The sequence below is a fragment of the Thermobia domestica genome, chromosome 4 (genome assembly GCF_964235325.1).
Source record: "Thermobia domestica chromosome 4, izTheDome1.hap1.1, whole genome shotgun sequence".
NCBI classification, from domain to species: Eukaryota; Metazoa; Arthropoda; class Insecta; order Zygentoma; family Lepismatidae; genus Thermobia; species Thermobia domestica.
In genome coordinates, this window is record NC_137457.1 from 309599365 (window position 1) to 309617039 (window position 17675).

Sequence of the window (17675 nt, forward strand, 5' to 3'; positions counted from 1 at the left end):
CTCTTGTTCGGAGTTCCCTTTCTTTTGGGTCCGTCAAACTTACCCCTACCTGAATTTTTGCGGTTTTCATTACTATAATTTCCCCTTTTATTAAAATTCTCGTAATTCCCTTGCACTTCATCTACCTGATTGACACGTACAGTTCTACCATGAAAGTTGTTTCTATCGTTGGTATTTCTGCTGTCATAATACAGTGCTTCAAGATTTTGTATGGCTGTTAAAAATGAACTGAAATCTAAATTTGGGAACAACGCTAATTGTCGTCGGTAAGAAATAGGGATCAACTGTTTAATCGTATTCACAATGAAAGTATCTGGTATATTAGGTGATAAACCTCGTATCTTATTGAACCTTTTGTGAACAGAATCAGTAACAGTACCATCAGTTTTTGGGTTGAACGCTTGCGATTGCAACACTGAAAGTTTACTTACGATGACTTGTTCAGAACCAAATTGAGCTTTGAATTCTTTAGTGAAATCTTTAAATGAACGAAATGTACCTAATTTTGACTTGTACCACTCACGAGCGTTACCGGTAAAAATAAACCCTAGTATATCTAAGTATTGGGATTCAGGTACGTCTACAGCGTGCGCTGCAATCTTAAACTGCTCTAAAAACGAAGATGGTGACTCATCATCTTCTAAGCTAGAAAACTTTGGGAACATTTCAATGTCACCATGACGCAATATTCGTCGTTTAACCCTTTTTACGTCAACCCTTTCTGATTTTCTCACTTTAATACGTTTCTTTAGTTTTGTTGTCTCACTAGCTGTTGAAGAAGTACAATCTGTTTGGTTGTCACTACTAATTTCTTCCTTACTGCTGTATTTTGACTTATGGCTACTCCTATCATTTACCTTCTCACATTTCTCGTCTATTTCTTTCGATATTTGTTCATATCTACCTACGCATTCTTTTCTGAATATTTCTAATTGCACCTCGAGTTTATCGTCAATCTGCTTTTTTTGTTATTCCAGAAACTTCCACTATTTTGTTTTCTAAAGACTCCCGTACATTATTAGTTTGTTCAACGACTTTTTCTATTTTTCCTTCCAAAGATTCGTTTATTTCAGCTATTTTATTTTCTAATGATTCATGCAAAGTTTGCATTTCAATTTTATTTGCATTAATTGCCTCTAGCAATAACTTGACGTTACTTTCATCCATTTCGCAAAATTACAGAAAATTTTAAACAATTATAAACTATTTTAAACTTCTAAATACGAGTCAGAAACTTACCTTGAACATCAATATTTCTACGCATAAATCACTACTTTTGCTTTACGGTGCAGGAGTTCTGTCCCTGTTCGGGCGCCATTTTTATGACCGGTAGGGTTCGTGTCTTGTTCGGTACGCCTGTATTGTGATTTCACTGAGTATAGTTCTTTCATTCATACACTGAGTGTTTCCATTTGTAGTGAGTCTGACGGATGGAACGGAGTATAAAATGCTTTTCTGTGCAGTAGTGGTTAGAGATTGTGGGAAAAATTGCACAAGATCATCAATTAAGATGGGTTCGATCCAAGTCAATCTATGCGCGTACCCACGCTCAGTGACACGCCCGATATACATCTGCACAATTTCTACACCAAATAAATATTCTTACCGTTCCAGTAGTGATTTGCGTATAAAACTGGCATGAAGCAACTGAAACATAATACATGTATGATATTGATTTACTTAAACACAAGTATTATACATACAGCATACATACTTACTTCAATGTTTTAATTCGATACCTTTGTAAGTTTTATATTTTAGAATTTTCTTTTGTCATTTACCATATTAAATACAAGCCGATGAATTTTATTGGAGAATAAAAAAAATAAAAAAAAAGGATTTTGAAAACTTGAATTTGAATTTTATACTGTAACGACGAAGCCGGCAGATTACTTAACAAAACACCAATTCACACACGCACTGGGGTTTTGGAGATTTCAGAAAAAAGGTGGGGTCAGTAGAGGTATTGGAGGGCAGTTCTTTGGAATCTTCTTCCCATTTTTCTTCGAAGGGATGTCCTGTTTTCCAGGTCAGTTTCAATTTTCATTATCCAGCTGTATAGTTGGCCATGAACTTACTTATGGTTCCACTGGTTAACAATCTATAAAATAAATTGATCTCTCGTTTTACCTACATTTCTTTATCATAAACACGAGTGAAATTCAACATTAGACTTATTATTTAGGTCTGAACAACGTTAGCACGAAACTGAAACGGTGTGCTCGTACTTCGTTTGAGCTAAGTTAAAGCGTTTTGTATCATTTTCGTAGAACTTCACTGTAACTTGCATGAATAACAAAATAACATAACTTCTACAGTTCACTCTTACTTATATTAATACAATTTCGCAAAAGATTGTTAAATTAACATAGGATTTTTATGCTGTGTCGTATACCTCTTCTCTTCACTACGACGTCCATTTTCACACACACCGTGGTCTCCCGCGCTGTCCTTCTGGCGTCAGTGAGATTGCGCCAGTCACGCCAGAGAAAATATTTTAAAAAAAAATCTGTGAGTGTTTTTGACAACGAATATATATATTAGAAAGGATTAAATGTGTTCTTTATTAAAATAAACTAATTAAAATACTAAAAATAACAAAAGTATTTCTAGATTGTTTCCGATTCTGTGGTACTATTTCTTTGTAACATCGCGGCCACATCACATTCCTTTTGTTCGGTGAACAGAAAGCACAAGTCACCACTCACAGGACTGCCAACTCATAGAAAAGGATAAAACTAACACAAAGTTTGCGTCGACGTATAATCCATGCAGCCTTATTCCAATTCAGCCAAGAGAAACGGAAAATTTAAAATGGAATGGGAGTGAGGGGGGCTACACACTCATAATAGTCTGGTGATCTGAGATGAGCACATCATTGAAAATTCTCGTCGTGTAGTAAGATTTTGTACCATTGAAAATTTTGAAAGCAATTGGCGCAACCTTGTAGGAATTTCTTTCGAATTATGCACTTTTGAGTGTACTGTTTTCAAGACTTCTTTTTTACAATTTACAATGATTCTTCTCAGTATTATTTGTGGGGTCGGAAACTAAGTCCGCGCTTCCATTGAAACTGAATGCGAATGCAAATTTGTCAGCACATGTAAATAAATTTGAGTGTCTCTACTAGTTCCGACCTGCGAATTGCGGAAACCGACGAAAATATGCGAATGCGATCGGTCCAATCCTGTTGGGATTGTTCGTCCGAATTCGTGCCTGTGGAGAGTCGTCTGCAGAGGAATTGAGCTCTACGTGAAAGAAGAAAATTTGTTTTATGTGAAACCAGACGACGTTGCGAGGGGCGGAGATAAAAAAATAAATTATTAAGATGGAAAAAGATGTTGATTCTTTAATAAATTGCGTTTCTGATAAAATTCCATTGTGGAATCAAGCTCATAAAGACTACCACAAACGACCCTTCTGAAACAAAATATGGCCAGATGTAAGCTAGGAACTTGGAGCGGAAGGTATGTATATTTTTCCTTATTTTGTCTTTGAAATATGAAGAATTAATTAATATACGAATCGCAACTTTTATTTCAATTTATATTTCCTTTTTGTTTCTCAAGTAGTGATATTACGAATACATGTAATTATTGACAATATGTTTATCCACGTTCATTTTCTTCGTACTCACAAGACCTTAGGTACGAATTTTCAAGCAAACATATTTAACATTGAATCTTTGAAAGAGACATTGCAACTTGATTCTCATTCGCGAAACTTCGGATCTAGTAGAGACACGTGAATTCGCATTTTGCATTGTCATTCGCAATCGCATTCGGAAGCAATGGAAGTGCGGTCTAAGTGTTAGGGATTAGGCTACAAGATTAAGGGTTACTGGATTTGATTGTGTGGAAACAAATCATGCTGATTTCCGGGCTTCACAAAATAAATTGGGAAATTGGAATACTTTATGCATTGGAATCACTATCTCAAATTAGGCTAATATGCTATATGACGATTAGTTTGTAGCACTTTTAGTAATGTAAGCCTTGCTGTAGAATTTGTAAGAATAATGTATTAAATATCTCAGGAGTAAGATGAGTTATTCCGCCTTATACAAAGTCGTTCTGCAGTATGATTAGCATTATACAAAAGATCTGACTTCTGCAGGTAATTTAGTTATACAAACTCTTTAATATGTCACTAATCAGGCATCAAACCGACTCTGTATAAGGCCCATTGTTCTGTAGTGTGACTAGTTCCATACTAATGTTCGACTAACATGTTTCCTCGAGAAGTCAGGCTTTTAGTATGACGCTAATCATACGTCAAAACGACTCTGCGTAAGGCCCATTATGCTTAATTCTTTTTGAATGCCTAAGCCTACTGCAAGCGGTGGAACATACTGATATGAATAAGGAGTTGTTAAGTTTCAGTGTTAAGTATAGTTTCTACACAGATTTAAAATAGACGTACTACTCTCCACACACGATTATTAAATAGAAATTCATTATATTGTTAATGTTAACTTTCAAATGCTATGAGCACCTGGAAACAAGACACAGTGATAACCAATGTTCGGTTTTAAACTATATCTCGGATATTCAAACCCGGATCTAAACGGAGTATTCCTTAACACTTTGTCTGGCAGGGAGGTTATCTGGAACCGACACAGAGCTTTCCGCTCAAGCCGCGTCGGTCATATGTGACCGGCGTTTGAAGGTTTTATTTGGATATATATATAAGGCCGGTGGTCATAGCTATAGATTTATTTTCCTTTCAGGTTGGCCGGCCGGACTTGAAGCATGGCTGCCTCACGCATGGCCCAGAGAGGAAACTAGGTGGTTTTTAAGCTGAGAACTTATATATGCTAAACTTTTGATTTATTTTTATTTTAGAACACCAAAACATTTCCTTGGTTATTAATATATTTGATTTGAAAATACAAATTGTTGCCATAATATGCTTCACTTACCTTAATTGCATTTGCATATGTCTACAAAACTTAAGTTTTTCCTTTCGAATATATATATATAAAGTTCCCCAAACAGTGTATAGTGTTACCTAAGTCTGATGTATGGAAAGTTCATATTGTTGCATATTTCTAAAACTGGAAATTGATTTCATATCTCTATAAATAATGTTTACATAAATCTAAAAATGCAAAGCTCTTGAAAACAGTTACAATTAGCTTGTGTGTAAACGAGAACTATTATACTTACTGCAAAGCTTTCACCTTGTTTTACTTTTTGAAGGAAATTAATATTTACGTATTTCCTGTGTTGGCATGTAAACGATTGAAAAATGCAAGACGAAGATGATGCTTCCCTTCGCAATCGCTACAATATTTAACTACTTTCTTCACAGTGTTTTTGGCAATTTTGCGTCTCTGTGAATTTGAAGTTACACTAGAACAGTTCTTAGAGAATTTACGCACTTTTTGAGGTGGACCTTCTTTCTTCAGAAATTGATGAATGCTTTTGCTTGTAACTCTCCTAAGACCTTGAGACGGTGTTCGATTTTATTCGACTTCGCAGAACCACAACACTTTTGCTCTGAACTCGATAATTTGCGTAGAGTCTCCAGTTACTTTTTTGTACATTACTTGAGCATTCACCATTGCTGTATTGAGAAGAAGCTCTACAGCAATTTTCCTGTATCATTTCACACCTTTACGGGGCAGTGAAGCGTAGGAAGACATTTGGTCTGAATGATCTACAGACCATTTCCCTCTATTGTAATCTCAAACCATTTCAGATTTTTAACAGTAGCGGTTCTTGTCTGAACCTCCTTCAGACTTGAAGAATGCTTTGTAGAGAGCATAACTACATTTCTTTTATCTTACCAGTTTACTTGTTGTGATAATAATGAATTTATAAATGTAAATTTCTCCTTTCAGGTTTACTTTTCGCACACCACTCAAAATAATGGTTGAAAATTTATACTTCTTTCACTAATTTCCTTCATATTGTTCTGCAAAAGATTTGCACTGGGGGACATGGCATTACTCCGTGTAGCATGTATAAAATTAAGGAGAAACCAAAAGTAATATTTGGAAAATTACAATTGTTTTACGTGTTGAGTATAAATACGGTGTCTGGATAAGGACGCCAATCATGGGGGGTCGAGGGAGCCCGGGCCCTTCCAAAGCTCATGTGGGCCTTTTTTTATTTATGAATATACAATATTTTGCATAACTTGAGTGCAATTTGATTTAAAGATTTTCATAAATATACCTTCAGCATCTGAATGGGCCTCCCAAATTTACAGAGAAAAACGCCCTTTTGTCTGGATATATGGCATAATAACAACGGCACTTGTGCTGTATGACGGGAACAATTTGAAAATAGAAAAAAGTCCGAAATGTACTGCATTCGGTCACATTTGTTTGGATTACATTAAGTTACGTTAGATTACGTTACAGTAGGCGTTAAGTATTAGAATAGGATCCATAGTATTAGTAGTAGGAACGGGTTAGAAGCTCAGCAGAGGTTGATTGGGTTCTGTTCTCGACATGAAATTGGCAAATTAAAGACTTGCCCAAGTTTTTCGGTACATTTTACAATCTATGGATCTGTAGTGTAAAACAAATGTACCTCTCCGTTCAAATTTATCCGTATATTTTACAATGTATGGATCTGTGTAGTAAAACAAATGTACCTCTCCGCGAAGTAGTCCATCCGCCTCCACATACAGTGACGCTTCTAACATTCCAAAAAAACACTTTTTTAACTATTAATATTCACCTTACCTGACTTTCACTCATTGTTCCTCAGAAATATCCTGCCTCTGCATTCTCAACCACAGTGCTTCATGGCTACTTTTAACTATTACATTATCCATTGCGTTGCGTTGGTGGTTGGGAGGACCTCTGTGAGGAGGGACAGGCAACAGTGAATTCACTTTATGATGGACGATGGAGAAAGAAATTCGTCGCGTCAATTTTATTAATGTCTCAATGGAGGAAATTCCTAAATTGCCAATTTAGACAATTTAAAAAACAGTGAAATGAAGAATTAAAATTCATCAAGTACAATGAAGCTCACCAAAAGTGCAGTGTCTTTTACCTGAAAACATAGGATGGACGCGGACAATCAAAGCAGATAAGTATTGAACGGATAGGGGTTTTCGCTCTAAGAAATTACGCAAACGTGACAACCGCGTGCAAATGTGAACGGCCTTAACTAAACATAAAATCAAACGATAAAAATAAAAATAATTGTTATAATTGTGTAGTGATATCTAATCGAAACATGTATAAATTTCTAGTTATATATAATATCTTTGTGTTTTTGTGATTTTCTGTATGCATGAAAACAAGATACTTTATACGAGCAAGTAACTCGAAAGTCCGTTTATAAGTGTAATTAAATATGTAGTATTAGAATTATAAATACAGCTTAATATTGTGCCCTTAGACTGGGTTACACGAGCACGTTTTGGTGTACGAATTTTGGGTTAAATAGGTCTGAAGTGATGGTTGTAACAGGTTAACTTTTTGGGTGCCTCTAAGAGAATCTGTGCATGGGTCCGGTATACAATAAATTACGATACTGTTGCATGGTGGATTCGGGCGTGGTGTAGGTGGGTAGACTCGCAAGATAAACCACAGTGCAAGGCGTATCAATGTTCTTTTTGCAGGCTAACTGAGCAATACTCTTTCTAACCACTAAAGCCAAAATAAGAACCGGTACAAAAGCAACATAAAATAATTCACCCAGCAGCCTGTATTTTAATGTTGGAAATAGCAAAATGCGTCAAACAAGGCAACTCTGGAGAATGACGTTCTCTCATTGGGATGAAACCAACGACCGCTATAGAATGGCGTTCGCTCACAGGGACATAGATTTCCGAACCCAGGACAGCTATAGAATAGCGCTCGTTGAAGGGACTGATATAACCTTAGTTATATACATGATTGTGTTTGCGTGTTACTTTGTGTGGGGTAAATATTGAGTTGGTTTAGTATGCACTAACGGTATTTCAATTATTAGTTTTGTTTCTTCATTATTGTGTCTATTTAGATTGCCAACATGTCAGAGGGTAATTCTAAATTTACCATGATTGTTTCAGGCAAGAAAAGATTTGTTAGTGAATGTAGATCGAAAGTTTAAAAAATCTAACGCAGATTTGAAAGAAAAAAATTTAAAAAAACGAACACAGATTTGAAGGAAGAACTTGAAAAATCCAATACGGAATTGAAAGAAAAGTTTGAAAAATCGAAAAAATTTCATGCGAATGTAAAAGAAAATTTCAAAACCTCTAACGTGGAATTGTTCAATAGGTTAGATAGAATTATTTAAGAAACTAAAGTAGGTTTCACTTCATTTAATAAGAAAGTCACGAAGGAAATAAAGAATTTACATTCCAACCTTGAGAAAAAAATTACAAACTGAAGTAGGAAAGGTGGAGCGTTCCTGCGAAGAAAGTTTCAAAAAATCTTGTGCAAAATTAAATAGAGGTTTAAATGCTACTAATAAAATCTCAAAGGTAGCTGAAAATACTGTAGTGTTACCTGTAAATGATGTAGTTGTCAATAGCACTTGCATAAGTAAACAAGAAAGTAGTCAGTGCATATAGCTGTTCAGGAAAATGGTAATTGCTTAGACATTGCACTAAATGTAACTAATATTATGTCATACGTTCATCAGCGAACAAACGCTGTAAAAGCTAGGTGCTTCTTGCAAAATGGGTTGAAATGCATTAGCAGGTTCTGTGCGTGGAGACTGACGAAAAAGTATAGTAATGTAATTGTGCATTGTAACAAAAGTAAAGAACAAAATGAGGTAGTATGCACTAATAGTCTATTGTTTTTGTTGGAAGAAAAATATTTCCCAAGCACTTTATCGACCAACGAGTTAAATTGCATCCCCGTTAGCAATACTTGTGTGTGCTTTGTGAACGTGGCAATAGTTCAGGTTAGCAGTAAACAATGTAATGGTATCGTCAGTGAGTAATTGTAAATCAAGTACAAATTAAACAGGTAAACCTTATAATATTTTGCAACTTCATTTGTTTGGAAGACATAAATTCAAAAAAGAGTGAAACTAGTTGAAAATTAGATAGGCCTAGTAAATGTAATGGTAATCAAGTCCCATGGCATGATCAAACAGAAATTTGTCAACAAAGGTACAGTCAGCTAAAAAGCACTTTTAATAAAATTGTTAAAAAATATGTCCATTTGCGAGCTCGTAATAAAAGAGTCGCCAAAATAAGTAAAATTTATACAAGTCAAAGCTGAAGGTCAAAAAGATGTACCTAATGTATTCATTTTGTAGAATCCTAAAAGCTATTTATAAAATTTCTTCAAAACGTACCAACCGCTACAAACGTGGTGCAAATTTAAATACTTGTAAGCGAAACGTTGTTTCAGCGTGCGTAAAGAAATCTTGTTCAATAAAACTTTTTCAACAAAAAAGTAGAATATCAAGGTCAAAAAGATGTGTCTCACATCAAAAGTAAATAACAGAAGTAATCATACATGTAATCGTAAAATCTTCAATCGCGAAGTGAGTAAAATACACACAAATATAAAAGTAAAATGTAAAAATAAAATGAAAACACAGTGTAGGTTAATCAAGCCAACTTGTCCTAAAAGGGCAGTTAATCACCATGAAATAGAAAATCAAAATATACGAAAAAAGTGAAAAACCAATTTTATCTAAAAGGTATGAACGGTGCGTGACGTAATCTTCAAAAGGAAATTTTGCGTTGTAAAAGTTCACAAAAAAGAAAACAAAATTGTGAAATTGTGCCATAAATCAAAATTTAGTGAAACGATTTTCTAAAGCAAAATTCATTGTTAGTGTATTAAAAGTGAATCGTTTTGGATGGAAATGTAAAAAGCAAAGTAATTTCGTGTGCAATATTGCAATCAGTGATATCGAAAAACCAAGAATAGGCGTTCAAAGATTATTTCTCAAAGAAAATGCAATGTTCAAAAATCACTTGAACACTTGTTACCTTACGCTTGTCACGTTTAGGTTGATGAAAGCATTTAAGTTTGCTTTTGTGCAAAAAAAAACAAAAGTAGGTGTCGGATAAGAACTTAATTTTGTTAAGCCGGATTGTTTGTATTTTTCAATTTAGACACCTGCAATTATTTTGGGAGTTTTGAGAAAAATATCAATTCTATAACGCAACATTACTTTATCAAAATTAAATGTTTTCAGTAGATTCTATGTAATGTTTCTCATTTTGTTTCTAGGCACGAAAATTCTTTTTGAATTCTACGAGTTATGATGATTGCTACCTGGTATAGTATCAAACTTGTATCACTGTCACACATTATTTTTATTCTATATTCAAGAGCATTTAAAGAGAATGTTATGGATTCTTAGTACATCTTGATTTGTTTATATCAATCATAAAATTTAACGCCAGAAAATGAAATAATAGTCTCCCAGCCACAGTAGTAAAAATTTCGACTAATATAAATTTACATCAATTCTTACCACCAGTAAGACTCACCACTCTGGCTGATTAGTTAGCAAAATATTTAGATTACCTTCGCCCGGGCCGAAGGTTCCTAATTGCCCAAATACATTTTGCAAGGACTTCTTTGGCCCATTTTTTTTTCAGTAAAATCATGATCCACTCTTCAGTTTTCTGCAGGAGTGCATCGGTCCAACTACTTGTGTTGGAAATTGCCACAAATAAAGTTTGCTAGTAATTTTGTAGCACAAAAATACATATTTGTGAAAATTTCGGTCAATCTCGTTCTCCTGCTTGGAGAAAAATTGCTAAAAGTCCTAGTTAGGAAAGTTTTTTCTTAATTCATCCTCTAAAATTCGGCTTTAGCACCGCATATGTCTGTGGAAGGGTACCTTGATCCCATTCACTTTTAACACCACCGGGTTAGATTATGCATCGCTTTCAAATTTCCGTATTGATCAATTGGCGCCTCTTAAGTTTGGGAATTGTCAGAAAGTAAAAGTTGGTGAACACTCTCTATTACCAGGACACATACTTTCGTAAATTTGGCAAGTTTATTTTGAATGGGTATAAATTGACCAAAATAATAATTTATAATGAGACCGTTGTTTCGTCTTTTAGTTTGAGAACTATATTGTGAGTTACGATAAATTGAAATATGAAGTAAATTTCTGGGAAAAAAATAAAATATGTATTATTTTTGATTAAATGCCTTCAAAGATATAATACTAGAACTTGTGCTACTTGAATGTTATAAAGATATAGGTCCCTGAATATTTTTGAAAGGTTGGTATTCTTCCCAGTTCTAGGTTCTCCTCCCAAAATCTTGAACCAAATTAGGGAGATAAATCCGGAATTATCGTACCAATGAGGATAGGGAAGATTAGTACCGCGGAATGAATCGTTCTAGATGTCGTTTAAGAGAGCTCTTAATGGTCTGTTGAGAAATACTTTCAATTTTACACTGTTCTATCCCATCCCAAAATTGGTATTGAATATTCTGCTTTGAGTTATATTTCATATTTCTCAATTTCCTTGTAAAACCTGGCTTTTGCCGCTACCATTGTTAGTATTGTGAATAAACAAGGCTGTGGAAAGTTTATTGAAGAACATATTAAACGAATCAGTATTAGGAGATTCTGAAAATCGTTTGCTCGTAGACCGCTGTGATCCCCTAATGACAACGGAAAACTGGCGAAGTGGATGTTCGTTGACAGACATATTAAGTTTGAAAATATACCAAAGAATGCAACCCCTTTCTACCAGCTATATGATGTGCATGCTTTCGGTTCTTGGAAAACTTATTCCAAATTACTGCGATACAATTTGATGAAACCGTAAGGTAGAAATACTTTTGTGCCGCGAACATCAAAGCTGTACAAGGCTAATACATTCAGTGGAGTTTCCAGCACCAAAACTTAAAACAGAATTGCGAATTGAAAAGAAATCAATGTATCTACCTGAACGAAAGTTAGACCTTACCAAAGGATATCTCGAAATATAGTTGTAATCCCATCTAACAGTGAAGAGTGGAAAGCATTTTGATTTCATTATTACAGTTAAATATTTGAGTGCTTTCAATGCTCAAATGGAAATCGAGTGTTACTACAAAAATTGCTTGATGTAAAAACGTTATCTCTGAAAAAGGAAGGAACAATGCATGTGCCACGTACTGTAATTTACCTATTGGAACCTAAATAGAATCGATTTACATATGTAATAGATGCGCATGAAACATGCCATTGCGTTATGCTGGAAGATAAGTATATTTAAACAATATTATTTTTAACAGAGTGGATAACATGCAACATTTATGTGATCTATCTCGTTTGTCTACATCGCTCATGGATCCCTTACATAAAAAAAAAAAAAAATTATTCTTGATAATTTATTTGTGGTTTTCCTTCGATAAGTACAAGCTCAAAAGGCTTCCGTTTGACTTAAAATTATATTGTAGACATTAATAGTTGCAAGAAGAATAAAATAAACCCTTTGAACAATATCCAATTCCCGAGTGGGAGATGTATGTGGTTAAACCAGAATTACCAATAACAATCTGATTATGTAACAAAACAAATAAAAGTACCATTTTATACATGTGTTTATCTTAATTTCAGCCAAACGTGTAATATGATCAGTACAATCCAACGTGCGATACAAAAGATCAACTAGAAACCACATGTGTGATTCATTATAATAGGAAGTTAAAATTTTCTAAGTAATTAAATGAGAAGTAATTCTCATTATTTTTTTCGTAGCAACGGAAGGCTTGCAAATGCAGAAAAATCACGCAAAACTTGTGCATAATCGTACATATTTATTTTATAGACACTTTGGAGCATTACCGGCCCTGAAGCCCGTTATTTAAGAGGGATGACAAATCACGGTGAGCACATTATCTGGGAAAGCGGGATGAAAAAATGGAATGTGGAACGAAAAAGCAGCCTTGGCCCTGTATATTCGGTGTCCTTTCGTCATTTACCGGGCGTGAATGAAGAAAACCTCACTTAGGATGGCTAGTCAGGAAAAGCTGTTACAACTTTTGATCGAGTATCTCCAATGTGTACAACCTGTTCATCATAACTATAGGCTATCAAGAGTTTTAAAGCACAACTGTAGAACAATCGTTTCTTGTAATATGCTGTCAACAAACTATAATTCGTATGTAATTATCGAAACCTCATTCTACTAATAGGGATAAATTATTTAAAAAGTAGCTATAACCTAACGGAGAAATACAAAGTTCAAGTAGTCAGAATTTGGGTCTGTTTTACAATTCATTGTCGGACGTTTGAAATTATTTTGAAGTTTGTGTTTGCTAAACGTATTGTTTGAAATTCTTCGTTTCATGTTTTTGTTCAAATTTTCTTCTTTTATTATAATTGCTTCAATTCATTATATTGATAAAAAAATCTTGTTTTAAGGTTTTACATATAATAGTCTTTCCGTTTAATTTTTGTTTCCTTAAAAATTTTATACAATAAGATATTTACGACTTTTCCAATTAGACAAATTTTTGTTTTCCAAATTTTATCGTTTGAAATTTTGTTTACATGGAAAAATTGGTTTCAAAGGTTTAGCTGATAGACATTTTTATTTAATTTTTTTCGCTCTATCTATTAGGAAATAATACCGCGTTTAAATTCTATTTTTCTTTGGTAAGCTACTAAATCAGAATATGTAGTGAAAAGAGAAGTTTCTCCTCAAAATTATTTACACCCATAACGTTTCTAGTGAACCAAATGTCCGAAGCATGAATAAGATACATTTAAGTGGACTGATCAAAAATAGTACTTTTAACGTACTAAAGTAAAAATCACGAGAGTGAGATTACAACATATTAGGGCTATTTGTAAGGACTCTGTGCCATGTTTCATGACTAGTCAAAATATACTCAACCTTCAGATGAACAGCTGGAAATTTATAACACTGCCATATTCTATTAATTGTAAGTTTTGCTTTGAAAGATATAAAATTTGCTGTTGTAACGTGATAATATTACCTGACGTGATACATTTCATCACATCTTTAAACACATATAAAACGTTTCTTACAAGGAACATCACCCAATTGTCCGGCTCCGATTTCAGTGAAACTTTTTCTTCTGATAGAGGACATATATGCATTATTTGCGATGACAGAAATTTTTGCCATGGTGTATGTTTTCTATTTTTTTATAATTCTTAAGAGTTGTGATGTGTTTATTAGAGATTACTGCAGAAATCCCTTACTACGCTTTATAAACGAAATGTTAATGAAAGAACAACCACGTAGATACATATAAGGCCTAGGGGGAAGTCTTATAGTAGGTATGACCTTGATGACAGCCATCTTGAAATCCGCCATTTTGAATTAATATCAAGTTTTTAAAATAGGAATAGGGTAATATAATACATAATTTCGGGCTAGAATTTAATCAGAAAGACAATGGTGAAGTTAGTTTTAAATACGCCCATTTGGGAAAAAGTTACAGGCATAAAAATTGCTTAGACTTACTATGTGCGTAAGTTCCTTATCTCGGCTTCTAAACTACGTCTTAATGACAGTAAGTGAATAAAAGCTTCAGTAATACATATTTTGCCTAGAGGCAAGTAGTACGGTAAGGGTAACCTTGACGGCAGCCATCTTAAAATCCGCCATTTTGAATTAAAGTGAAGTTTTGAAAGTGAAAACTATAGCATGTGACACCTCATTTTAATACCAAATTTTCCCAAAAAGCCAATGGTATGCTTATTTGTGTTCTATAGTTAACCAGTATAAATTTAGGACTGCTTCTAATGTGCACCAAACGTGCATTATTCGATCTTTTAAATTGGCAACACTCCTAATTTTCACCGCATGTTTTAAGATTCCAATTGGGACTTTGCAATTGTTGCCATAGCTCATGTTTTCTAAATTTATTACATTTTTAAAGAGTTGCGATTTGTCAGTTCATGAATAGTGTTGGGATAAGCATCCAGCAATCTTTCTAAATTTTAAAGACTTGCATTGTAATTATTTATTTCAAACCAGAAGATATGAGAAGCCTATGGACCAATGTGACGTAAAGAAATACAAATTAAATTAAAACAAATTGTTGTTATATGAACACAAAATTACCAGGAAATGTAGCCTACGTGTTGCGCAAACGACAAGCAATAAATTATTTTTAATAAATACAACTTTAAAGGAACAGCAGCACTGATAGGAAATATCAAAGAGCCATAGTATGGCTGTTTCCAACACGCTGTTTGTACCATGAACATAATATGAAAAGAGGTAACTTGTTTATAAAGAGATCCCGATCAAAACTGATTATAAATCTTACAAATATGAACCTTCGACAACAATTGCTAGAAAACGAATGACATTTTTGTCTTACTAGCTAAAAAAATGCTATAGAAAATAAATAAATAAACAATAAAGAAATAATTATAAAACAAATCAAAAGGCCATTGATTAACACAACAATCATATTTCGTTTTCCTTTTTGAAATGAATTTTCATTTGATTTCTCGTCTCATCTACTATCCAATACAAGCTACGTGTTTGGTATTACCTGAAAGCAAAGTTTCCTTGTGTCATGATTCATGTTAGTAAACGAGTTTTTGAAGGGCAGGTATAGGAAATAAATAATTACTTTGGAAGTCTTCAAAATTCAGAAAGATTGCTGGATGCCTATCCCAACACTATTCATGTGCTGACAAATCGCAACTCTTAAAAATGTAATAAATTGAGAAAAAATGAGCCATGGCAACAATTGCAAAGTGCCAGTTTGAATCTTAAAACATGCGGTGAAAATTAGGAGTATTGCCAATTTGAAAGATCGAATAATCTACGTTTGGTGCACATTAGAAGCAGCCCTAAATTCATACTCGTTGACTATAGAACAAAAATAAGCATACCATTGGGTTTCTTGGCATAATTTGCTATTAAAATGAGGTGTGTCATGCTATGGTTTTCATTTTTCAAAACTTCAGTCTAATTCAAAATAGCGGATTTCAGGATGGCAACTGTCAAAGTTACCCTTACCATACCACTTGCCTCTAGGCGTAATATGTATTACTGAAGCTTTTATCCACTTATTATCATTAATACGCATGTTAGAAGCGGAGGTAAGGGACTTACGCAAATAGGAAGTATAAGCAATTAATATGCCTATAATATTTCCCCAAATAAGCGTATCTTAAAACTAACTTCACCATTGTCTTCCTGATTAAATTCCAGCCCGAAATTATGTATTATATTACCCTATTTCTATTTAAAAAACTTGATGTTAATTCAAAATGGCGGCTTGCAAGATGGCTGCCGTCGAGATCGTACCTATCATGCGACTTCCCCCTAAGCCTTATATGTATCTACATGGTTGTTCTTTCATTAACAATCCGTTTACAAAGGGTAGTAAGGGACTTCTGCAGTAATCTCTAATAACCACATCACAACTTAAAAATTATGAAAAAATAGCAAACATACACCACGGCAAATGTTTCTGTCATCACAAATAATGCATACATGTTCTCTATCAGAAGAAAAAGTTTCATTGAAATCGGAGCCGGACAATTGGGTGATGTCCCTTGTTAGTATCATTATTATTGTTATTATTTAATATTAAATAAAAGCCCTTCTTCAAATAACCTAAGTAATCGTTACCAAATTACTTATACCTTTCATTCTGTTCATTCGTGTTTGAAGACAAGAAATATCGGAATGTGACAACATATTATTCACTGTTAAAAAGAATGGAAACGTTTTCACTATTATCTATTTCGTTATTGCCACTGTCACTCTTAGACTCTGTATATAATCGTCGGACGTTCAGAAGAAGACGAGTATATCTATTACCCAAACTATCATAAACCATGTCTTTTTTTATATAATGATAAAACTCATTGTATGTTGAAAAGCAAAAATTTCTGACCCCCTTCTACTTATACAATGGTTTTTGGTCAACACGTTAAAGGATTACTGTTACTTCTGCAAACGGAAATCATTTCCAATATGATCAGAATTCAAAATATAGCCAAGTCACAAATTATTTTGTTTCTTTTTAGGACTTCGCCTTTGATGTAAGCACGGATTGCGAATGTTGGGGCTGTGAGGAGAAAGTAATCTCCAAAACAAACATTAGTTTATAACAGCATACATCTATCAAGAGTAAAATATAATATTAATATAAAGCTTATATCAGTAACAGTTAAATATCTTGCGTGGCATCGGGAAAAGACAGCCATATAAAAGGTTATCAGATAGAACATTCATACAGTAATTTAAAAATACGATTTCTGTTTGATGTCAGTACGCTACTCCAAATATAACTTTTGACCAACATTCCATTTATTAACAATATTCGGTAAATTCATATAGTATAATCCGTAAATTACTTCATTATTTAAAGTTTAATTATTTGAATATCTCTTTGAAGGTTTTTTACGCCGTTTCATTATTACATATATTCATTCGAATACAATTATAACCTCGTCGAAGATAGAAAGAAAAATTAGTAGGACTCATTGCGGGAAGATACAAGAAATTCAGTAATGTGACTGGCATACTAGAAGCCATAAACTGGGAAATTCGACTTCCTTCATTTGTTATTTTCCCCATTTTAATTCCAACGTCACTTTTTCCTAACATTTAGCTATCTACGTTCATTGAACAGAATGTGTGTTTAAATACGATAGTTTTTCAAATAAACATGACAAAATGGCAACTACGGAAGATAATTTAACATTTCTGACTTGGTGTGACTTTCGAAAGACCCAAGCAGGTAGGTTTTTATTTATTCATTTCTTTTTTTATAAGCCATACAAAGGGTT

The 17675-nt window shown here is 33.9% G+C and overlaps 1 protein-coding gene across 3 annotated transcripts in view; it reads left to right on the forward strand.

The window, feature by feature from the left end:
• The window catches only part of LOC145684289 (uncharacterized), a 106848-nt gene that overhangs the window by 47448 nt on the left and 41725 nt on the right, over positions 1 to 17675 (forward strand). Inside the window, exon 2 of one of the 3 annotated variants that reach the window (XM_081756450.1) lies at positions 4730 to 13321. The exons of the other annotated variants lie outside the window; for them this stretch is intronic. Coding sequence (XP_081612576.1) covers positions 4730 to 4748 — 19 coding nt within the window. The 3' untranslated portion in view covers positions 4749 to 13321. Of the gene's footprint in view, positions 1 to 4729; positions 13322 to 17675 lie in introns of those variants that run through there. 3 annotated transcript variants of the gene reach the window in all.